A 25,063-nucleotide genomic window follows, 5' to 3' on the forward strand; every position below is an offset into this window, starting at 1 on the left:
ATAAAAACAGGAATAAGGCCAACCCAGGGAATTATAGACCAGCCATCTTAACTGCAGTACCCATAAAATAATGGAGAAAAAACAATCAACTTGTAAGCACCGAGAAGAAAATAAGAAACAAGTAACAGATAACACGGATTTGTCAAGAACAAATCATGTCAAACCTTTGACATGGTAACAAGCCTTGTGGATGGAGGAAAAGCAGTTGATGTTATTTCTCATAAACAGACTAAAGAAATATATACACAAACCTACTATAAGGTGGGTGCACAACTGACTGGAAAACTAAACTCAGAGTAATTATCAATGGTTCACAATCAAACTGGCAGAGCATGTTGAGTGAGGTCCCAGAGGGATCTGTCCTGGGTTCAGTTCTATTCAATATCTTCATAGATAATTTGGATAATGGCATATATAGTACACCTATAAAGTTTGTGGACGGTATTCCACCGGGAGGGATTGCAAGAGCTTTGGAGGACAGGATTAGAATTCAAAATAATCTTGACAAACTGGAGTAATGGTCTGAATTAAACAGGCTGAAATTAAAAAAGGACAAATGCAAAGAACTACACATAGGAAGGAATAATCAACTGCACATGTACAAACTTGGAAATGACTGCCTGGGAAAGAGTACTGTAGAAAAAGATCTGGGGGTCATAGTGAATTCCAAACTAAATATGAGCCAACAATGTAATACTGTCGCAAAAAAAAACAAACATCATTCCAGGATGCATTAGCAGAAGTGTTGTAAGCAAGACACGAGAGGCCACATCTGGAGTATTGTGTCCAGTTCTGGGTACCACACTTGGGTAAAGTTGTGGACAAATTGGAGAAAGCCCAGAGGAGAGCAGTAAAAATGATTAAAGGTCTAGAAAACATGACCTATGAGGAAAGATTGAAAAAAAATTGGATTTGTTTAATCTGGAGAATAAAAGACTAAGGGGAGACATGATAACAGTTTTGAAGTAAATAAAAGGTTGTTACAAGGAGGAGAGTGATAAAATTGTTCTCCTTAACCTCTGAGGACAGCACAAGTAGTAATTGGCTTAAATAGCAGCAAGGGAGATTTAGGTTAGATGTTAAGAAAAATTTCCCAATTATAAGGGTGATTAACCACTGGAACAATTTACCTAGGGAGACTGTGGAATCTCTGTCACAGAAGGTTTTTAAGAACAGATTAGACAAACACCTGTCAGGGATATATCGGGGTAGTCAAGAGGCAGACAGCGGGCCAAATCCGCATTGCCAAATGCTTTTGAACGGACCCTGAAATCATTATTTATTTCTTATTATCATTTTTATTATTGTCGTCTCTGGAGTCTGGACCTTGGGTTTACCTTGACCAAAAAATGTGGATCTTGAGAAAAAATAATTGACTACCCCCAGTATAGATAATTAGAGCTCTGCACGGATCCAAAATTTGTATCCCCATCTGATCTGTTATCTGCAAACTTGGTCCACGGATATCCACCGATTTGCAGGGCTCTAGGGCTCTATACTTAATACTGCCTCAGTGCAAGGGACTGGACTAGATGACCTATCGAGGTCTCTTCCAGTCCTACATTTCTATTCTATGATTCACTTCCTCACAGAAAAAAAGTAATAGGTCTTCCTTTGCATCAGGGAGCCATTTTGGTTATCCTGGGTGCTCTTAGACCAAATCTGCAATAATTTAATCTTTTTCCAGTAGTGACTGGCACATCTTGAATTCTGCCATTTTGTCTGAAAGCCACTTCCAGAGTCATGATTTTGGACAGTGTTCGTCAAGTGACAGCCAGCCTGGATACCCATCAGGCTACTGGCCTAGGAGGCTGATCAACCTGAAGACATGTCTAGCGCCAGCATTCAGCAATTCAAAAGAATAGAGGTAAACTCAGTAACTACCTACCAGGGTATAAACATGAGCATGGACTTCTTAGGTAAGCAGTCAGAGCAGACATGTAGCACAAGAAACAACACATTTTGCAGGGTTGCCACCTAGAATTCTAACAGAATCTCAACTGATTCAGTTGACAAGAGGCATATTTCTCCTCCACATTGGGAGAATACATTTTAAAACACTCCCAACACCCGTTCCACCTACACCAAGCATAAAAACTTGACTGTGCATGTCCACCTTCCAACAGTCTCTGAAAAAGGGTTGTGTGTTATACAGTTTCAACCAGAAATAACTCAGCCCTCTACTCAAACTTGACTTTTTGGATCAGTGCGGAGAAGTCCTCAGATAAGAAAGTGGATCCACTGCAGTAACTTTTCCTGTTTTCATATCAGCAACAAGCACTGCATAACAATAACTGAACTTTCAACACAGGAGGATGCTCATTGTGCCACAGCACATAAGCATGTCAACAGCTACTTATTATTTTTACAATGCCCAAAGCATGCTGGGTGCTGAAACTACTTATTGTTTGTATTTCATACAATTCATTTTGTGACATCTTCCTCTCAAAATCCAATATGTGCAAGGATTAAATTGTCCATCCCTAAAAGATTTTTAGATGGTCCACAAGATTTCTAGTTTATTCTATATGAACATATTCATTTAATAAAGGATACTGAAGCCTAGTTGAGAAACTAGCTTTGGCTGGGCTCAAACTCTGAATTGGTGAATTACCCCTATTAAAATACTTAAGAGCAGATATCGGTTTAACACAATAACACTGAAAGTTGTCTTCGGCAACCACCCTATAGACTGGGTTACATCTCATCTATTAAAGATCAAACAAAGTTGGATTGTCTAGTGAATACAGGTGGGATAGCAGGATTCCTGGTTTCAACATCTGACCGGATGTGTGCCCTTGGGAAAACTACTTGCATGCTTGTAAAATGGGAACAAGAATTCAGATCTCATGTAGATTACTTGGTTACAGTTTCCGGTGCATACTCAGTAGAAGCCCACATATGCATCCAAAAACAAAGGACAGGACTGAGGACATGTTCTAACTACGATTACTGGGAAACTTGAGGTTGATGTAGATCAGTTTACTAAGACTGGGAGATGATTAAGTTGCCTACTAGACATTGGATATTGGCTCCTAGGGCAGATTTCACCACGAACAGCGAAAGAACACAGGACGTTCTGCTCCTTCAGCTGTATCTCCTGCCCTACCTGTTTTCGCATGGTATTCATGACTCCCATAAAACTCGCCAGCAGTTTAGCTTCTTCTCGGGCTGCAAGTTTCTTCTCTGTTTTCTTCTTGTTGCTTTTTTCCGACCCAGAAGCTGCCATGCTCCCCTCCTCTCACCACCAAGAAAACAAAGGCTGGCAGGACCCACACAGGCCCATGCACAGCAGCCAAAGGAAGCCAGTTATAACACACCAAACTGCCCTAACCAAGATCCCAGACGGACGAGTAGGCTGCGCAACCACGCACTGCAGAACCTCCTGCTGCTTCTGCAACCAAGCAGCCAGCACGGCGAGCCACCTGGGCAATCACCTGCCGCGGCAGCCGCAGGAGCAGGGCTGGTCAGACCCCAGAAGAAGCCGCAGGCCCAACCAGCCCCTAATGCAGACGCCTGGGAACGCAGCCTGGGGCCCGCGGCTGTAGCGCTCCGGGGACTGTGGGGGCGCGCGACACATCAATCGCCAGCGTTCTACCGCTAGAACACAAGCTCCTACATCATGCCCAGACGGGGCGGAGGGAGCGGCCTGGCGCACACTGACGTCATAAAACGGCGCGGGGTCTAGCTCTAGTCTTCCTCCTACCCTCACGGGCGTTCTGGAGCTACACAAACAAAGGGCGAGGAGGAGGTGGAGGTGGAACGGGTCACGTGATTACTGTATTAACGGAGCGGGGAGGCGGGCTGCATGAAGTGCGCACGCGCACGGCTGCATGGGCTGTAGAGGACCCTGCGGCGGGCGGGTGCGCGAGCGTGTGTCTGTGCTTTGCGGAGGGGAACAGGGCTGTGCAAACCCCGCGTCTTTTACTGTGTTATCCGAGCTGCCAGCTGCAGCGCTTCGGAGGCATGCATTGTTTAGGGGGAAAAGTAAAGACTGGTTGCTGACTGGCTTTGTCCCTGTCTCCCCCGCCTCCATCCCCTTCCCCTTCCCTTTTATGGTGGAAACAACTAGTCGCTGCTTGGGCATCAATCCAGCCCAGAGCATACTAGCACCTCCCCACTGCAAAACAGGGAAGCAGCCACTGTGTGGTCACAATCACATTCACCCGTCAGAGGCTGAGAACAAGTGTAGCTGCTGTTCCTGCACTTGCACAAAAATTCTGATCTATCCCGGAACAATAGTACCATAAATACCTGCATCCTGCCAAATTTTAGACTAGTCCGCCAAAAAAAAAATACGGATTTTAGCACATCCTTTTACATTTAACTTCAATTTGGTGTTTGTATTCCGCTGGATATGGCTAATTTTGGCTGCATAACTGCCCTTTCCCCCAGTTTTAGCATCTCAATTTAGTACATAGATGTGCAGCATGTTCTAGTCCACCAGAAGAAAACAGGTCTCAAACTATCATGGTACAAAATCTAGCTGTTCCAAGTTTTTGCAGCACTGTTATGCCAGGATGCATTGGACTCTGGAGTTTTTGATGCAACAGAAGCAGCTAGACTTCTTGAATCAGTGAAAATTTGGGTGTTGGGGTTAAAACTGGCAAGATACAGCTTTTACCTAGAGGATAGTCCCACTTTGATTTGTAAATGCTCTACTTTTAGTTCTGTGCTGCCAAGGTTTTATGACTGAGTAACCCTGTGATATGTAGGAGAAAGGGATTTATATATGACCTTTTGTCCTTTAGTTTAAGGAACATACTATATTTGGTGCCTAATACCCTTATCCTATAGTAAGTCACTATATGATGTACTTTGTCCTGTGCTGCAGCAATAATCGTGTGTGACTTTGTAGCACACAAACTATTTTATATAGAAATCTATATTATACTATAGAAATCAGATTTGGTATTTTAATACGTTTATCCTTTATTTCATTTATCAGTAGGTGGTCACCCTAGGATAAGATAGTGACAGGGATATTACCTGTCTTTTTCTTTTATCTAATACATTTTAAAAAGAGAAATGTACATATAATATCATTGCCATGTTGAGTCTGCCATCCCAGGTTTATCCTGGCAATTATATTACGAATGAACCAAAACTGAGATCTTGAATCTGCCCCCTTTCAAATTCCAGGGTGTACAGATCCAAACCTACCTGTAAAATTTTAGTTTCAGAACATAAACAAAACCAGAAGAGGCCTATTTTCTAGTTGGAAGTATAGCTGTTCTTGTGGATCCCAATATTTAGTCCTAAATGGTGGAAATCTCATAAGAGCAGCTGATCTTGGTGATATTGACCATTCGTGATGGAGGAGAACTCTAGATCAATTAAACTCACAAGATTTCCACCATTGTGGGCTGAAATCTTATTGAAATAGCTCACAAGAGTTGGGTACTGTTGAATTCCAACCTTTGTTTTTGATTGCTAATCTGAACCTTATCTGGATATAACAATACATTCTCTCCCCATTTCTAAATATTATAGACTTTGTTGAAAATCTCTTATTAATATAGCACCACTAGTTCACATCCTGCACATTGTGAGGTGTGCTAGACAATCTCAGAAACAAGGTGGGTGAGGTAATATCTTTCATTGGACCAACTTCTGTTGGTGAAAGAGGAAAGCTTTCCTGAGACTGACCTGGCTACCACTACACTGCATACAACAGTGGAAGATAATCTCAGTTACAGTAAGTACAAAAGAAGACAGCCCAGTGTGAATGTATTTTATCTGAGTCTGGGGTGGGCAAACTTTTTGGCCTGAGGGTATGGAAATTGTGTGGCGGACCATGAATGCTCACAAAATTGGGGGTTGGGGTGTGGGAGGGGCTGAGGGCTCTGGCTGGGGGTGTGGGCTGTGGGGTGGGGCTGGCGATGAGGGGTTGGGGGTGCAGGCGGGGGCTCCAGGCTGGGACCGAGGAGTTTGGAGGGCAGGAAAGGGATCAGGGCTGGGGCAGAGGGTTGGGGCCTGGGCAGCGCTTACCTCAAGCAGCTCCTGGAAGCAGCGGTATGTCCTCCCTCCAGCTTCTACTTGGAGGCGCAGCCAGGCCACTCTGCGCATTGCCCTGTCCGCAGGCACCGCCCCTGGAGCTCCCATTGGCCATGGTTCCCAGCCAATGGGAGCTCCGGGGGCAGTGAGGGGAGCCCTCTGGCTACCCCTACATGTAGGAGCAGGAGGGGGGACATGCTGCTGCTTCGTGGAGCCATGGCATGCATGGAGCAGGGCTGACCCCGCTCCCCAGCTGGAGCACTGGAGTGGGACAAGCCCTGGATCCTGCTCACCGGCAGGAACTTGAGGGCTGGATTAAAACATCTGGAGGGCCGGATGTGGCACCCAGATCGTATTTGTCCACCTCGATCTAAGTACTTATATGGCCTGTATCAACATAGTGTCTGAGTGCCTGAAGAGTATTTAAAAATAGAAACAACAATCTCTGTCTCTTCCTTCCTTTCCAGCCACCAGGAGAAATAGCTTTATTAGTTCATGGTGAGCTTTGTGTATGTATATAATGTATTGAAGACAACCTACCATAAGTCAAAGAGATTAGTTTTATATTTACAGCTAAACACAGGAAAGTTAATAGCTGGAATGCATCAGAAACAGATGGATCTTCATGGATTCCATCTTCCTCTTTTGATGAAAACCAGATAGCAACATTTTCCATAAAGTAAACTAAAAGACAAGGGCGGCATTTTTTCATGAAGAAAAAAATGTGTGCCAAGGTCCTAGATTTCATGATGTGAGTAGGGTTTTCAGTCTTAAGCGGAACGTGGGAAAGAGTACAACATAAGGCACACATAGAAAGTCTTTTATTCAGAATTTTGGGGTGGGGTGTGGAAGAATACCTGTGTACTTCCAGTCTTCTTATATGGATCTGAAACATGGACATTGCTTAAAGAATTCATCAGGAGGCTGGAGGCATTTTATATGCATTGGTAGTGGCAATTACAGGGCATAAGATGGTTTGATTTTATCAGTAATAGGGAGATATTATTGAGAACTGCCTTGGAGAGGATAGAAATCATTGGTCACCACCGGCAGGCACTTTTTGGTTACCACCGGCAGCCCCCATCGGAGATAAAGTGCTCACAAATTGAGCCCAGAAGATCAGACTTGAGGTCAGGAGGGGACATTGTCCGGCCACAGGCTGGTGGCAGCTGCAGTCTTCAGCGATTAACTTGGCTGCACCAGATCGGTGATAACCCTATGAAGCTTTCAGAGGCCTGGAATAAAGCTGTACAATGTGACCATGGACATTCAGCAAATAGATCCTTATCATGTAAGCGTTGTGCTGGTGGTGTTGATTTGAAATGGTAGAAGTGATAGTTACCCATACAAAAATAAGAAATTATTGTCAGATAATTTAACTGAAAAAGAAATAGGCAATTTGCAGTGTAAATTGGCATATTATGCAAATTAAGATAATTTTATCATAATACTTAGCACTGGTATGGCACATTATGTTTTCAAAGCCCTGTACAAACATTAACTATGTCTTATACTCCAATCCACAAATTGATGTTATAAGAGACATTTAGATCCTCCCAAAAGAGTATTTTATTCACAGGATTGGGTGGGAAAGTAGTTGGACTGGTACAAATGACATCTTTTTCAGAGCAGTTTCAAGAACTGCATCATGTTACATTTTGAGCTTTCAACTAATGCTGCTAAACAGGTTTGTGCATTATTCTTGTGTATCCTGAAATGTTTAAGTGCACATTGTTTGGTTACTCCAATAACCTCTAATCCATAGCATTGTAGAAACATCTAAATCAGCCGGGAAAGGCTGAGATTGTGAGAGGGATTTAGAGAAGCAACCTAGGAGTTAGGGCTCTGTCCCACAGCAGGGAGGCCAGAAGACAAGCTGATGAGCCCAAGTGGGGCAAAAGAACTTCTTTGTTGGGACTTTTGTTACCCTGAAAGGGAATGGAACTCTGATGGTGACCTAGCTGGAGAGCTAAGCCCTGGGAATTCCTGGGAGAGAGAAAAGACCCTGGGGAGGGAAAACTGAGGCAGACTGCTGTAAAGCCACCTGAGGCCATGAGGAGGTGCTTAGGAAGTGGCTGCCTGAGCACAGGGACATTTAAAAATATCAAAAATTGCACAGCAGTCTTTGTGGGAGCAGGTTGTTGATGGTTGCCAACTTTCTCTCCCCATGAAAAATCATTGCCCCCTCTCTCTTGATCCTTTCTGAGCTGTGTTGAGATCTAAGGGGATTTGTATTTGAACAATGTTTCTTGGTTGAATTGACATACTGCTTCTTGCACAATTTGTTATTACAAGTTTTTCTAATGGCTTGTCTTGAATGGCTGTTTCATTGTTACCTTGAATAAATGATTTATTGCCTGTTTTTAGTGTTGTAGAGCTCTTTGTTCTACACTTCTATTTCCTTTTTCTTGCAGAAATAATTCCTTAGTTTTCTTCCTATGCAATTATAGCTTATGAGTCTGTGACCAAAGAAAAAGGGGAACTGCTTTTCTCTTACAGCAATCTGAGCTGCAGTTTGCAACTGAAGTTGGTTCTAGCTGTTTAAAAAGCACTGGAGTTTTAAAAATGACCTCAGTGTGGGGGAAAAGTGGGTTCATGCCCTGTTTTGCTTCTTCATAATGTAGCAGGAACACCTGTACTTAATTTTTTTCCCTTATTTCTTTTTACACTAGGTATTCAAGTTTTGTTCACTTTTTCTTTCCTGGAAGACTCCATGGTTAACTGGGAGAACTAGTGCGTTTGTGACAATGAGATACCATGCAATTCCAGCCTGGTTATCTGAGAGAGGAAGTGATTTGTGTTCAGACTATGTGAACCACTTTGTTTTTTAGCCCCAATTTAAATCAAGACCCTGGTGAACAGTCAGAAGAAACACTCTTATTAAAGCTCCAGTGACTGATATCAATTGTTAAGTTATCGGCTTCTCTCCGACAGTTCAGTATGTATGTTCAGTCAAGCAGTGCTCTTCTTGTAACTGACTACATTCCTTTTCTAACTTGTTGTGGAATAACTTCTTCTCAGGGCCACCCTAGAGAGGCAACTATGACAAATCCATGTAAATATTCTGAAAATAATCTCCTTATAGGAACAGATAAAACTATACAAAAGGAGGAAAAAACCCTGAATCTTGCTTGGCTGACCTTTTGGTCAACCAGCTGATGGGTGTGGTGAAGTTATTGCTGTAATAGTACTTATTACAAATTGTCCTCTCTATCATAGGAGTTTGACTTAGTTTAAACATTTTTGTTTGGTTTATAGTCAAGACCTTTCTTAAAGTTAGCTTGTTCACTCTCTGGGGAAGGATAAATATCAGTGTCATCTACCATCCATACTGCTAAACCAATCAACTTCCCTGTACCCACCTCTACAAAAACAACATTGTAAATTGTAATGACTTCAAACACTGCAGCGTTTATTACTAGTTATGCATTATAATAGCATGATTAGATGCAGCAAGACAATGTGAGCATCTCTGAAGTATAATGGCCTGGCAGGCTACTGGTAATGCAACATGCTGTCATGTGGAAGACTAACATCTAGGTCCAAGGTCAGGTCCTCACTTCCTGGGCCAGCAGAATAGAGGGGTACTGCAGAGGTTCCAGTCAAAACAAGCGCCAGTCTTCTGTGGCTGGAGTATGGCAAGTAGTCTTGGTGATGTTGGGTTTGTAGCAAGGACAGTCGCTGAATGATAAGAAAAATCCACTAGAGGCTGAGATGTGTTTGACAGTCACCCTTTCTGGGTTGGGTTTTGTTGCATGGGTTCTGTATGATGTCCAACTTGGCAAAAGCTTCTACCTGCATTCTTCCACACGGTTTAAAAAGTAGTAGACTCAAAACGATAAAATACAAACCAAACTGGGTTGCTCTTGTATTTCCTCAGCACTCTCTGCCCTGACTTCTAGAACACAGAATGCCTATACTGCTGTCTTCTGCCTAGAACTAATCCACCCTTCTTTTAAGGGAGTTAGCAGCACCTAATCAGATGCTAGCTCAGGATATCTCCCTGTGTTGCGTCTGAACTCTAGCAGGAGATGATCATTAACATATCCAATATATAAACAGGGGAAACTGAGGCACTGTGCGGTTAAGTGGCTTGTCTTAGCTCTCACAATGTGTCAGTGTCAGAGTTGGAAACAGAAACAAAAGGGATATAGAGTAATAATCTCTCTCTCTTTCTGGCCCAGAAACTGTTCAAATATTTTCTACAAACTGGAACAGCTTCAACAGGAGAGATTGAGAAAAACCCAGTACAGAATATCCCACAGCCCAGTTGTTAGGGACTCACCCAGATGGAGGAAGCCCCATGTTCAAGCCCCTGTTCCAATGAATATTCAAGTATTTTATACAAAGTGGAACAGTTTCAACATGACAGACTGAGAGGGACACACCCAAGAATAGCCTACAGCCTGGTAGTTAGGACACCCACCTGGAATACGGGTGAGGGAAGGGGAGATCTGGATTCTAATCTCTGCTCCAGACCAGAGCAGAGGTTTGAACCTGAGTCTTCCCTCTTCCAGATGGGTGCCCTAACCACTGGGCTAAAGGCTATCCAAGGGACTTCACTTACTCAGCTGTGCGTTTTATGAATGGTACCAAGGTCCCCATGTGAATTTAGTTTTTTTTTTTTTAAATGGCCAAAACTATTGAGCAAATTCATTAATAGTTTCAGGCTGACTGAAACTGCATTTTTCATGGAATAAACTATTTGAAAAATTTTGCTGGACCCCATGTGGGATGCTTTCCAAAAAAATCCTGCAAAGACTGAACTCTGGCCTGTATTTCAGCAAAGAGTTACACTAAGGTGCAGGAAAGGGGAGTGCACCAGTAGCAGTTGTACATTAATTTAGCCCATCCCATTATACAAATTGATTCCTGCAAATGTTGGGTTTCAACATAGAAAAATGTTTGTACAGTTTCAACTCTGTTCTCACAACTTTATACTGCTCTCCCCAGATAAAACCAATATATCCCTGATCTCTTTTGTGTCCCACCTGATCCTATCTATAAGATGCTTCTCCTTTAAAAAATAAAAAGGAAAAGAAAGGAAATTCCCAGTTAAAAACTTATCTTCATTAACTTCTCAAATAATAATGATCAGTTAAAGTAAGGTGGATAGAGATCTGAATATCTTACAATTCTTGTAGATTGGATTCCCATATCTGCTGCAGTCTCAGACTGTATTATCTTTTCTGCAGATTCTGCATGAGGTTGATGGAGGGACAATGTACATCTTACATTGCCTCTCTGCCTTCCAAACCCTGCAGAGAACTTCCATGTACCAGAGATTAAGGATGTGTGCCATGGAGCAGGGCTGACCCCCTACTTTTGTACAGGAACAAAGAGATCTGTGCACAGAAAAGATCTTCCATATGGCAATCTGTGGGGGATGGAGAAGAATAACAACAATCTGGCTCTAGAGTATTAAGACAAAGCTGTGCTTATTTATCATTGTAACCATTATGATTTATCCGCATTTGCAAAGCATCAAACATCATAATGGATCTGGGCCCAATTTTTTAAAACAGTAGCACACTGCCAGAAAATGGCAAAAAAAGGACAGTCTTCATATATCCTGGACCACCACCATAATTTAAAGGAACTCAGAAGCGCTATTTCCCCATGAATACATCCTTGATCCTAATGATATTTCTGTAAATGTTTTAAGTAAAACATGTTTTCCCTTCCAAATGTGTTCTGTAATTTGATGCCTTCAAAGAAAGGTTGTATGAGTCATCTTCATGAAACATGCAACTGAGGTGCATCACTGTGTAGCCAACTAAAATATCCAAGTACTATTAGCAGTGTTATGTTACTTATGTAGTTGCCCAAGGTTCTAAGAACCAAATCTGTTCTTTTTACTACGGTAAGAATTACTGTTGTGTTTTTTATGTGGAAAGTGAGGCTAACATCACAACTACAGAATTAAGATAAAAATTTAGTTTGAAAGACAAGTTACTGCAGAGGTATTCTCATTAGAAATCCAGTGAGACATTAGGCATTGACCTGTGACCCACCATATCCAATATTACTTTTATTTCTTGTTCAGTACTTGATGCTTTAATATCCGTTTTCTAGATTAATTCTAGCATGGGCTGTCAGATTGGATGGAGAATTCTGTGTGTTTTTGGGTGGTTTGGATTTGTAAAATTTCAGATTTTGCCTGGAATGCTCCATTATTTCTAATTATTCCCTTTTTTCTGTTATGAGAGTGAAATTTACTTCTTCCTGTACCAGACAGAATAAATGGGCTGATGTGCTGAAGGTTGGAAAGGATGGAATTCACACCTCAAAACCTATGGGCAAGGTATGAGGCTGCTATTCTGTATCTATATTGCTACTATTTCAGCCTAAGAGCTGGAATAGCAGCCACTGCGTGATGCATCCCCAATGTAGGGCTTGAGTTACAGTAGACCTATGTAAATACAGAGCTAGCAGAGAGGGCACATTGCACGGCTTGACTCCCCACCCAGTGAATTCAGAGGACCTAAATGGTGCATAGGACCTTATATGGGTCCTCTGCACTTGAATGAATTTCATCCTTGATGTACAAACACAGTAGAGCAGTAGAACTGGAGATCAGCACTGAGCTGTTCAGGGTAGACTGTGGTCAAATCAAAATTTGTGTGTCATGGCTACTGTCTCACAAGATAACACATTATCCACTTCTTTCCTAAAATCAACTTTGTCCTAATGTTTGTAGCTGGGAAAAAAATCTGTCTTTTAAAATAAATTTTGCATCATTTCACCTGACTAGATGGAACTTTCAGCATCCGCACAGATGAAACGTTGTACAAAATCATAGAATATCAGGGTTGGAAGGGACCTCAGGAGGTCATCTAGTCCAACCCCCTGCTCAAAGCAGGACCAATCCCCAATTTTTGCCCCAGATGCCTAAATGGCCTCCTCAGAGATTGAACTCACAACCCTTGGTTTAGCAGGCCAATGCTCAAACCACTGAGCTATCCCTCCCCCCAAAAAATTTCAGTTTTTCACCAATTTCATAGAATCATAGAATAGAATCTCAGGGTTGGAAGGGACCTCAGGAGGTTATCTAGTCCAACGCCCTGCCCAAAGCAGGACCAATCCCAATTTTTGCCCCAAATCCCTAACTGGCCCCCCTCAAGGATTGAACTCACATTATCTTCTTGCTTCCTTTCAATCCTGGTAATTTAATTGGAAAACCTTTTAGGCTTCCCTTTCCAAAGACATTCTATAAGTTACATGGATGTATTCCGTGCTGTCCTAACAGATTTATCACTAAGTGAACGGTTCTGGCAGTCTGAACAAAACTGTAACATTAAACACAGTGGAATCTTCTTAGACTGAATGAATTCATTCACAGAAAGCTTTGTTATAAGTAAAGGTTTGCTGCGACTGGAGTTGCAGTTAGCACTGTGTAGTGTATTGAAACAATAATGGAGTTTCACCTATCACAGTTCACTATGAGTATTTTTATGTGCCATTTTTATTTTTTGAATTACTTGTAAGTAGCTATATTATTATTTTATTAATTAGGTATATTATCAGAGCCTCTAGGAGCCTTAGTTATAGACTAAGGATCCCATTGTGCTGGGCACAGTACAAACACAGAATGAAAAGATAGTCCCTGCCCCAAAGTGCTTACAATCAAAGTATATAGTACTGTCAACATTTAAGACGTGTCTTCCCCAGAAATATGTTGCCAGCATGTTATTAAAGAGGGGAAATTCTCCTATTTCGTAGGTGCTCATAACCCCTACTGGCTACAGTGGGAGTAGTGTACATATATCTGTCTACAAATGGCTTTATTTGGCACTAGGTTAATACATGCTCTAGAAGATCTCATGAGAATGCATCTGTATGCTAGATAAGTGAGAGGGCTGTGTATTGTAGCTGAGTCATTTTGACATCCATAAGATAAAAATGACAAAACAAACTAGCCCTCTCATCAGTTACTCATTACTTCCTCAGCAGCTGCTCAGAATTGAGGTTGTTCCAAAGACTTTGTTTGTTTAGCATGTTGTCTGATACAGCTCTCTCTTCTGTTCTTATCACAGAGCTCTGTAGAGCTCAAAATTTGTTTCTCTCACCAACAGAAATTGGTTCAATAATCCACCTTGTCTCTCTCATATCCTGAGTCCACCTATCTACCACACCTAGCAAACAACAATGAATATTAGCAACAAATGGAAAAGAAGGGAAGCCAAAATAGGAAAAGAACAGGTCAAAGAATATTTAGATAAGTTGGATGTATTCAAGTTGACAGAACCAGTGAAATTCGTCCTAGAATACTTAAGGAACTATGTGAAACAATCTCAGAACCATTAGCGATTATTTTTGAGAACTCATGAAGGATGGGTGAGATTCTAGAGGACTGGAACAGGGCAAACATAATACCAATCTTTAGAAAGGGGAAGAAAGAGGACCGAGAGAATTATAGTCCAGTCAGCCTAACTTTGATACTTGGAAAGATATTGGAACAAATTTGTAAGCAATTGGTTTTTAAGCAGCTAGAGGGTAATGTGTAAACACTAATAGGGTAATAAGTACCAACATAGATTTATCTAGAACAAATCCTGTCAAAACAACCTCCTTCTTTGGCAGGGTTACTGGCCAAGAGGATAGGGAGAAAGCTAAACATTTGCTATATCTTGATTTTAGTAAGGCTTTTGACACAATCCCACATGACATTCTCATAAGCAAATTAGGGAAATGTGGACTAGATTAAATTACTATAGGTGGGTGAATGACTATTTGAGAAACTGTACTCAGAGACTAGTTATCAATGGTTCACTGTCAAACTGGGGGGACGTATCTAGTAGGCCCCTGCCGGGGTCTGTACTGGGTCCAGTACTACTCAGTCTTTTAATTAAAGATTTGGATAACAGAGGGGAGAGTATGTCTAGGAGCAGGGCCTACAGCAGAGGCAGTCTGGAAGCAACATAATGAGCGCAGCTGGTCTGTAATAGGCTGCCTGATAGGCTACCCTGCCTGATTGGTTGAAAGAGTCAGCAGACTGGCTCTTAAGCCCAGCAGCAGTGGCAGTTCAATGCGTAGTTAAAGGCTTCAAATGTTTAGGTGTGCTTTTGATAGCTAGCTCACTTGGAAGGATCATATTGAAAAAATTAGAGATAAGTGTAAAGGCAGAATCAACTATTATTTAAAAGTATTTCTGGAACTTCCTGGGGTGTGGGAATATGAACAGAAAGCTAAAAAGACTAATTATGGACTATGGGTGCCAGGCTTTCAGTTTGGCATTGAAAATGAATTTGAGAAGCTTGAATCCAAGCTCAGATGTTGCGAATTGCATGGATGCCTTCATCACAATGCCTCTGTGTGTATTGCAGATAGCTGCAGGTGAAATGCCCATTACTTTAAGAATGAAGCTTTTAAACTTAACCTTTTGGGCTAAAGTCATTGGAAACACTAAATTAATATATGATGAATGCTGGGAATTAAGTGGTTAAAGTATAGATAGGTTAACGTCAAAATGTCTCATATGAGTAGGGTTAAAGCATGTTACCATAACAGGATGTTAACATCCTGATTCTTTTTGGTTCATATCCCTTAGCTAAAGCAATAGAATAAGTGAGATTGTGAGCACAGAAAGAGGTATATTTTTAATGTGCTTTTTCGATTTATATTGTATTACATTCATCTAGAAAATCAGCTGTGGTTATCCTTAAATGCTTCACCACCCTATAACCTAACTGAGGATTACAATTCGAAATCCTTCTATGTCCTGGTGATTCCCATTCACTGACTTCAGACTATCAGGATTATTTCTCATGATTAAACATAACCAGTTTTTTAATCTTTTCCTCATATATCGGGTTTTTCTAAAGATCACGTTTTCTAAATCTTTTATCATTTTTATTGCTCTCCTCTGAACTCTCCCATTTGTTCAAATCTTTCCTAAAATGTGGTGCCCAGCTGGGGCTTCACCAGTGCTGAGTAGCAGGGGACAGTTGCCTCCTGTGTCTTATATACAATACTCCTGTTAATATACCCAAGAATTATATTACCCTTTTTAGTAATTATTTATTACTTTATTATTATTTTATTTTAGTAATTATTGAATATTTAATTTATAGGTCCACTATAACCCTGAGATCTTTTTCAGAAGTACTACTGCCTAGCTAGGTGTTCCCCATTTTGTAACTGTGTATTTTATTTTTATTTCCTACTGAAGTACTTTGCCCTTGTCTTTATTGAATTTCATCTTGTTGTTTTCAGATCAGTTATCCAATTTGTCAAGGTCCTTCTGAATTCTAATCATGTCTTCCAAAGCGCTTGCAACCCTTCCCTGTGTGGTGTAATCTGCAAATTTTATAAGCATACCATATCAGCAACTGGTATGTGGGCAGTGGTGGGTAGTGGTTAGAGTAGGAATCAGTAATCAGAGTCAAAGGCTAGGTACCAGAGCCAAGGGTCAGAGCCAAAGTCAGGAATTGAAGCTAAGAATCAGGATTAGGTTACCCAGAGTCAGGCAAGACAGGAGCAGGGCCGGGAACAAGCAGGCAAAAGAGCTATTACAGCTATAGACGAATGCTTTGAGCAGCCACTGAACTTCTTTTTCTTCTTCTTGTGTTTTATAGTGAAGCTGACTCACATGCTGCATCTATGACCACCAAGCACTGGACACCATTGTCAGGCACTGGACCAGCAGCTGGCCTGCTTCCTGACTAATTCTGCTGCTAGGCAACCAATGAGGCCAGCTGCACTGGCCCTGATTGGCTGCTGGTTTAGCCACCCTGTTTATAAGCCTGACCCCCATAGCAGATCAGTGGCTGGCTGGAGGCCCTGGCCTGTGGGAGGGAGATGGAGGATTTTCTGGCCCTGAATGAAGTCACTCTGGAAACTGAAAAAGAGTCTATTAGAGAGGGAGAATGGATGGGGGGAGGGGAGAAGAGAGTAGAAGCAGAATCAGATGATCAGATCAGCAAAAAAAGCAAAGATGAGGAAGGAAATAAACCAAAATGTTATAATTATGAAATCCCTAGCTAAAGAAATAAGATTAGGTGTTAATCCTGTGAAAGTAGCTGACTGGAATAAAAAAAGCATAGGGGGAATTGTAAGAGCTGGAGGACTGTGAGATGGTAATCTTTTAGCTGAATGTAAAAACAAAGAGCAAGCTGATAAACTGTAAAAAACTAAAATAGTAGGGAAAGTTAAAATAAGTTGCCAGCTACCCAAGTATTTGACTGAAATAAAGGAGGTAATATACAGAATTCCATTAGAGCTGACCAATGATGAGATGACCAAAAGCATAGGAGAATTTAAGGTGTTAGTAAGTGACTAATTAGTAAATGGGGAGGAGAAAGGAAGCCATTAGCAGCTGTTGTGATTACATTTAAGGGAAAGCTCTACCTGAGAAAGTAACAGTAGGGTTTCAGATATTCAGAACCAAATTGTAAAACCTTAGTGGAGGGGGATATATATATATAGATAGATAGATATATAGAGATATATATATATATATAGATAGATATATATATTGCAGGAAGTCGACCTAAAGAGTTACAAAAGACAAATGTTAATATATTTTAGTGGAAGGACACTCAAAGTATCAGGTGGAGAAAGAAGAGACAATCAGCACAGAAAAAGGGGAAGTGTAGAGCCTCATTCTATAAAGAATAAGAAACACTGGAAGGAATAGGCAATGATATACTAGTAATGAAAAAATAAAGGTTTATTGTATTTATGATAGAAATGATAAATTGTACATCACAAACTGGTGAAAAATCAGAAAAATGAAAATCATAACAAGGGCAGCAGAAAAATATGTTTATGTTAGCAACTTGTCAATGGACCGTATTCATGTAATTTTGAATGAAATTAATGGTGAAATATGATTAGTATGGGGATCTCAATCTTTTGTTGGAATGGACACTTTCTGATAGCACATGGTCAAGAACTAAAAGAAAATATAGTGGAAATGAAAACTAAACTGGATGTCATATGTATCCAGGAAACATGGGGGGGTTGAAAAGCTTGCTTTTAGAATTTCAGAGTAGACTGCCTTTGCAAGACCGGAAACTAAACCCTGGTCTACACTTGGGGGTGGGGGGAGGAATCGATCTAAGTTACGCAACTTCAGCTACGTGAATAACGTAGCTGAAGTTGACGTACTTACATCGACTTTCCATGCTGTCTTCACCACAGTGAGTCTGCTGCTGCCGCTCCCCCATCGACTCTGCCTGCGCCTCTCGTGGTGGTGGAGTACAGGAGTCAACGGGAGAGCGCTCATGGGTGGATTTATTGTGTCTAGTCTAGATGCGATAAATTGATCCCCACTGGATCGCTGCCCGCCGATCCGGTAGGTAATGTAGACATATCCTAAGAAGAAGAGGAGGCATTTGTATTTTCATAAGAGAAAGATGAAACTACATAGCAGCAGAGAATAAAGAATTAAGAGTAAAATATAATGCTGTTGAGATTCCAATGCAGAAGAAGAATATTTCTTTAATGATTTACAATATATATAACCTGTATGGGAAATTAGAAAGTTCAAAGTTACAAGAAATGGAGAAGAATGCTAAAAGACCATATATCATATGCGGTGACCTAAACAGTCATCGTAATTTGTGGGGAAGTAAGACAAAAAATGGTGATGAAAATGATAAAAATGGTGCATGCATAGAAAAGTTAATTGATAAAAACAATCAATTGGTTTTAAACAATGGCACCCCAACTAGATTTAATGCAGCAGATGGTAGTTTTCCATGCTTAGACCTAGGAATTATAACAATAGATATTGCAAATAAATACAACTGGTAAATATATAAGAAAAAAAGGAACAGAGAATGATTATACCCCTATACTTAATATTTTTCAAGGGCAAGGTAAGGTTGAAGGTAATGGAAAATTACACACCTGGAATTTTAAGAAAGCTTACTGGAAGCTATTTATAGGTCAATGTCCTGAAGTTGTGAATAATCATGTGAGTGATAACATGGAGAATTTCAATGATAATGTAAGAAAGGGATTAATACCAACAACTTCTATAGCCATACCTAGGACATTGAAGTAACCCCCAGACTAAAAACTCACATCCATGGAGGAATGAGGAGTGCAAAATGGCAGTTAAAGAAACAAATACAATGAATGCAAATACAATGAATAGTTCAGATCTGTTGAAGTATAAAAGAAGTAAGGCAATAACAGAGAGAATTAATAAAAAAATCAAAGAGTTGGAGGAAGTACGGTGGGTGGAGAAACAAAGATACCAAGCCATCAGAAATATACAGTCAAATTAGAAGAATGAATGGAATTCAGCTGGAGAGTAGCCACATCCCAGGTCTTATTGGGACTCACAACATAAAGTTCTGATAATGAGAAAACAAAAGTTTTAGCAGAAACTTTCCAAGGGTGTGATGAATGAATCCAATGATGAAAATCAAAGTGAAGTTTTCCTCCAGATTAAAAGACAGTTCATTAAAGAGAGTCATGATCTATTATGTTGTTGGGGTAAACATGAAGATACAATACTGAATATATGCAATATTAAAAATGGTGCACCTCAAGGAAGTGTTATTTAGTATTATTTAATATTATGATAAATGAGCTCCCAAAACAAATAAGTGCTGGGTAGATGTCACTCTATTTGCAGATGATCCCGCAAATTCGTGGGTTAGAAGCAGGAATAGTGAGGTGGCAGAAAAGAGAATCATCAAAGCGTTTTGAGACCTCTGATTGGGGAAATGCATGGGGTTTCAAATTCTCCAGTGCTTAAACCAAAGGATTGATCTTTACAAAAAGAAAATTTACAAAAGAATGTAAACTGTATCTGTATGGAGAACAAATATATATAGTTACAACATTAAAATTCTTAGGGGTAATATTTGCTACTAAATTACTTTGGAAAGATCATATAAACTATGTTAAAGATACATGTAAGGCAGCGGTTCTCAAACTGTAGTAACCCAAGGGACCCCCATTTTGATTTAAAATTTTGCCGTGGACTGCCAAGCCTCCCCACTCAGCCCCAGGCCCTGCCCCCACTCCACTCGTTTCCCCAAGGCCCCACCCCTTCCTTGCCTCTTCCCCACCTCTTTGTGCTCCCATCTCCATTCCAGCACTGCCTGCACTGGGGTGGGAGGAGTTGAGAGAGGGAGGGGAAGGAGTTGATTAGCAGGCCCTGCGGACCCCAGTTTGAGAAACGCTGATGTACAGGAAAGATTAACCTGCTTAAAAGTCTTGCTGGGACTAATTGGAGGGTGGAAAGAAAATACTGATGATGGTATACAGAGCCTTAATCAGACCAGTTATTGACTATGGCTGCCAAGCTTTTGGGTCAGTATCAAAATCAGATCTTAAAAAATTAGTTTTAATACAAGCCCAGGCACTATGAATTGCATGCGGTGCACTTAATACAACATCTATAGGCATGCTACAGATAGTGTAAGTGGCATTTCACTAGAAGCTATGAATGAAACTACAGGACTTAACTTTATGGCCAGAGTTAATGGGAACCACAATGATGAAAGTACCAAACAAATATGAGAATTGTTGGGAATTAGATAGGCAAACTATAGCACATAATGTTAGAATGCCACATGTCGTTTGAGTTAATGTGTGGATACAAGAGTTGAAAGACAGGGAAAAGCTGAACAAAGTCAAAACTTTTAGTCATGGGAAAATTAGTTACAGATGGAAAGTCACATATCCAAATGTAGATTTAGATTTACTTTATAAACATAAGGGTAAAAAAGAGATTGGGGGTTGATGTAGCAGGTCTTCACTAGACCCACTAAATTGACCCCCCGGTGGATTGATTGCCACAGCATTGATCCACTGGTAAATGGAGACAAGCCCCTAATATATAGATGAAAAGTGGAGTTGGTTTTGTCAAATATATACAGATGGATCCAAACAAGAAAAAACAGGAAGAGTAGGAAAGGCACATTGTATACCAAAATAGGAATTAGTACATCTAAAAGAATATCTGATTATGCAGCTGTCATAACAGCTGAACTAGTAGCAATAATGCTACCATTAAATTGGATCTGGGATGTACGTCCAGCAGCAGCAGCAGTTTTTCCAGATTCAGTCTCAGGCCTCATGGCAATCAAAAAGGGTATCTCAGTATGCAGAAGTGATTTATTCAGTGAAATTGTATTTCTAGGAACAGAGTGAGTACATGTAGCATTAGCGTGGATCCACACACATATTGGGATAACGGGAAATGCAATGATGGACAAACCAGCAAAAGTTGTAAGAAATGGAAGAATTAACATAGAAATAACCTTGAGTAAACAGGAATTAAAAAGCCGAGTACAGAAAAATTTAAAAGGAGAATGACAAAAAATTTGGATTAATGAAAAAAGCGGAAGAAGATTTTTTTTGAATTGTGCCCTAGAGTTGAGGCTTAAGATATACTTTACGGCCTGGATAGGACTAATGAAGCACTTTTGTTTTGAGTACTATATGGTCATTGGTTTCAGAGGGGTAGCCGTGTTAGTGTGTATCAGCAAGAACAATGAGGAGTCCTTCTGGCACCTTGGAGACTAACAGATTTATTTGGGCTTTCATGGGCTATAACGGGCAGACAACACCCATCTTTTCATGTGCTGTATGTTTATACCTGCCTACTGTATTTTTCACTCCATGCATCTGATGAAGTGGGTTATAGCCCATGAAAGCTTATGCCCAGATAAATGTGTTAGTCTCTAAGGTGCCACAAGGACTCCTTGTTGCTTTTATATGGTCATTGTGGCTTAAACAAAAATCTTTTTCAAATAAGTAGACACAATGATGGAATACATGCACTCTGTAAAGTGGAAGAAACAACTGATCACTGTTTATGGGTATGTAAGGGCTTTGATAAAGAAAGGAAAAATCTATTTGAGAAATCCAAACATTTTAGGATTAATAAATTACATTTTTATTTAGTAAAAATTATTAAAAAGACACTGTTCCATTACCTGAAAGACAAAGGGCAGAGTGGGAGGGTATAAACCACTAAGTACTGAGGAATTATAGTTGGTAGTGGTTGTAGACTATTCAGTCAAGTCTGTTTTGCCATAAAAAGGAGAAAAAGAAAAGAAAGATGAGTGGCTGCTCAACACATATCATGACAGAAGCTGCGCTTGCCCTTGTTCCAGCCCCTGCTCCCCTCTGGCTTCAATCCCTGGCTCTGCCTCTGGCTTTCGACTCTGGTTGACCCTTTTGTCTCTCTGGTACTAATCCCTGCCTCTGCCTCCAGCTGACTGCTCCAGTTTACTCTCCAGTTCTAGCATTTGACTTGTTTTCTGGACTCAGCCTACCCTGGACCCAGTCTAACTAGTAGGCCAAATCTCCTTTCCACCAAGAAGCCTGACTGTCCATTGCCCAATCGGTTACAAACACAGATAATGCAAGAAAAAATGGTTACTAACCTTTCCCTAACTGTTGTTCTTCAAGATGTGTTGCATATGTCCCTTCTATTGTAGGTGTGTGCATGTCCCGAGCACAGTCATCAGAAATTTTTCTCTTAGTGGTACCCGTCGGGGCAGCTCAGGCGCCCTCTGGTGCCACGCACTCATAGCGCTGGTATAAAGGATTCAGCTGGCGACGCACCCCCTCAGTTTTTTCTTTACCGCCAGTTCCGGTGTTGAGGGGTAGCAGGGCGGCTCGTGGAATGGACATTTGTAAAACATCTCAAAGAACAACTGTTATGGAGAGGTTAGTAACCATTTTTCTTATTCGAGTGCTTGCACATGTTCATTCCACTGTAGGTTACTCCCAAACAGTTGAATAGGAGGTGGGATCAGAGTTTATGCGCATGCTGACTGTAAGACAGCTCGACCAAATCTTGCATTGTCCCTAGACTGCTGAGTGATGGCATAGTGAGAAGAGAATGTATGCACTGATGACCAAGTTGATCCTCTTCAAATACCCTGAATAGAGATCTGTGCTAGAAATGCTGCTGCTGATGCTTATGCTCTCGTGGAGTGAGCAGTCAGGATAGCTGGAAGTGGAGCACCTGCCTGTTTGTAATACTTGTGGATGCATGATGTGATCCAGCTAAATTGCATGAATGCTCCCTGAATCATACAGAGAGAGGCACTAGCCAATCAACCCAGTGTTGCACCCTAGAAATATACCATCTTACACTGCTGAAAATTCTCTTGGACAGCTTAAACTCCTTAATTAGTTCTTCACTCCAACAAAAGGGCAATGGACATGCAACAGCCCTTGTTAACCCGAGCTGAGATTCCGCAAGCACTTAAACCAAAACCTCACTTTTTTAGGTAAAATATAAAACAGATTAACTACAGAAAGATAGATTTTAAGTGATAAGTAACAGGCATAGAGATCAAAACTGGTTACCTAAGAAATAAAAATAGAAATACAGGCAAATTCTAACTTTAATAGACTAAGCAAGATTTGAATCAAACAATCTCTCACCTTAATAGATGTTACAGGCAGCTTACAGTTCCTAATACACAGACTGAACTCCCATCCAGCCTGGACCAATCTTCCTAATTTGGGGGTGGGCAAACTTTTTGGCCCAAGGGCCACATCTGGGTATGGAAATTGTATGATGGGCCATGAATGCTCATTAAATTGGGGATTGGGGGTGGGAGAGGGGAAGGACTCCAGCTGGGGGTGTGGGCTCTGGAGTGGTGCTGGGGATGACGGGTTGGGGGTGCAGTAGGGTGCTCTGGGCTGGGACCAAGGGGTTCAGAGGGCGGGAGGGGGATCAGCGCTGGGGCAGGGGGTTGGGGTGTGAGAGGGGGTCAGGGGTGCAGGCTCCGGGTGGTGCTTACCTCAAGCAGGTCCCAGAAGCAGCGGCATGTCCCCACTCCGCTCCTACATGGAGGTGCAGCCAGGCAGCTCTGTGTGCTGCCCCATCCGCAGGTGCCGCCCCTGGAGCTCCCATTGGCCGTGGTTCCCAGCCAATGAGAGCTGCGGGGGCAGTGCTTGGGATGGGGGCAGTGTGTGGAGCCCCCTGGCTGCCCCTATGCGTAGGAGCCAGAGTGGGGACATGACGCTGTCTCCAGGAGCTGCGCGGAGTGGGGCAAGGCCCCGACCCCATTCTGGTGGGGCAAGCCGTGGGCCCCAGCCCCTGCTCCCTGGCCGGAGCTCGAGGGCCAGATTAAAACATCTGGAGGGTCGGATGTGGCCCCTGACCCATAGTTTGCCCATCCCTGCCCTAGTTCAAAGTCTTTGTCTTCCAGTTGAACTTCCAGGTATTAAAATGGGAGGAGGTGGAGGCCAAGTGATGATGTCACTGTCCTTCTTTTATAGTTTCTTCCACCCTCATTGCATCCTGACCTCCCTGAGCAGGCTCTGCAGGAGTGTATTCTTCTTGATCAGACATTAATGCTTGTCTGGCCAGTGACAGCTGCTCCTTTGTTGCAACTGAAAGGCTGGCTATGGGCATCTTCTAACCTCACAACACATTTCAGTAACACACACGGAACAATATTTCACAACTTCACATACAATGAGAGCACAAACAATTCAATAGGATATTAAGGTTCAACTGATCAAGACTTTTAAAATGATACTTCACAAGGCATGCATTGTACAAAACATATCAAACTCATATGACAGTAGTTGGGGGTTCCAGAGTGTCACACACAGGTAAGATGATTGCCTGATTGCTGTGAAACCACTTTCGGTAAGACATGAGGGTGAGGATGTAACTACACCTTATCTTTAAAAAAGATAGAGTAAGGAGATTCTGATGTGAGGGTGTGGATCTCCAAGACCCTTCTAGCCAAAGTAGTAAGCACTACAAAAGCCAGCTTCCATGAAAAGTACAATAAGGGGCACAATGCCAAATGGTTCAATCCCAGAAGCTACAATAAGACCAGGTTTAGGTCCCAGAGAAGGACAGGTTCTCACACTTGGGTGTATAATCTTTCTTCTAGGCAATTGAGGAAACGGATAGACGTGAAAAAACAGACCTGTTATCCATCCAAGGGTGGAAAGCTGATATTGCTGCAAGATAGCAAAGTTTTGCTGTTTCCGATATAATAAGGACTCAAGAATGACCTGCAGCAACAACCGCATGGGCAAGACTCCACAATAGGAAGCCCAGATAGAGAACCGCTTCCATTCTGAGAGGTAAGTAGCCCTGGTGGAGGGCTTTCTT

The 25,063-nt window shown here is 41.6% G+C and overlaps 1 protein-coding gene and 1 long non-coding RNA gene across 9 annotated transcripts in view; one reads left to right on the forward strand and one right to left on the reverse strand.

Annotated features, from left to right (window-relative positions):
* Positions 1-3,771, reverse strand: part of KLHL7 (kelch like family member 7) — a 40,697-nt gene extending 36,926 nt beyond the window's left edge. Inside the window, exon 1 of one of the 4 annotated variants that reach the window (XR_005290838.2) lies at positions 3,110-3,646. Coding sequence is in view for 1 of the 4 variants with exons in the window: in XM_038388316.2 (XP_038244244.1) it covers positions 3,110-3,229 (120 nt within the window). In the remaining 3 variants the exon portion in view is untranslated. Of the gene's footprint in view, positions 1-3,109 lie in introns of all 4 variants that reach the window. The other 3 variants (XM_038388316.2, XM_043509184.1, XM_043509183.1) reach the window with 3 other exon arrangements.
* The window catches only part of LOC119850405, a 28,045-nt gene continuing 6,722 nt past the window's right edge, over positions 3,741-25,063 (forward strand). For 4 of the 5 annotated variants that reach the window (XR_005290841.2, XR_005290840.2, XR_006279366.1 and 1 more), the window contains exons 1-3: positions 3,741-12,301; positions 22,410-22,641; positions 24,840-25,035. This is a non-coding gene — a long non-coding RNA (uncharacterized LOC119850405). The remainder of the gene's footprint in view (positions 12,302-22,409; positions 22,642-24,839; positions 25,036-25,063) is intronic. The other variant, XR_006279365.1, reaches the window with a different exon arrangement.

The sequence above is a fragment of the Dermochelys coriacea genome, chromosome 2, assembly GCF_009764565.3.
Source record: "Dermochelys coriacea isolate rDerCor1 chromosome 2, rDerCor1.pri.v4, whole genome shotgun sequence".
In the NCBI taxonomy this organism is placed as follows: Eukaryota; Metazoa; Chordata; order Testudines; family Dermochelyidae; genus Dermochelys; species Dermochelys coriacea.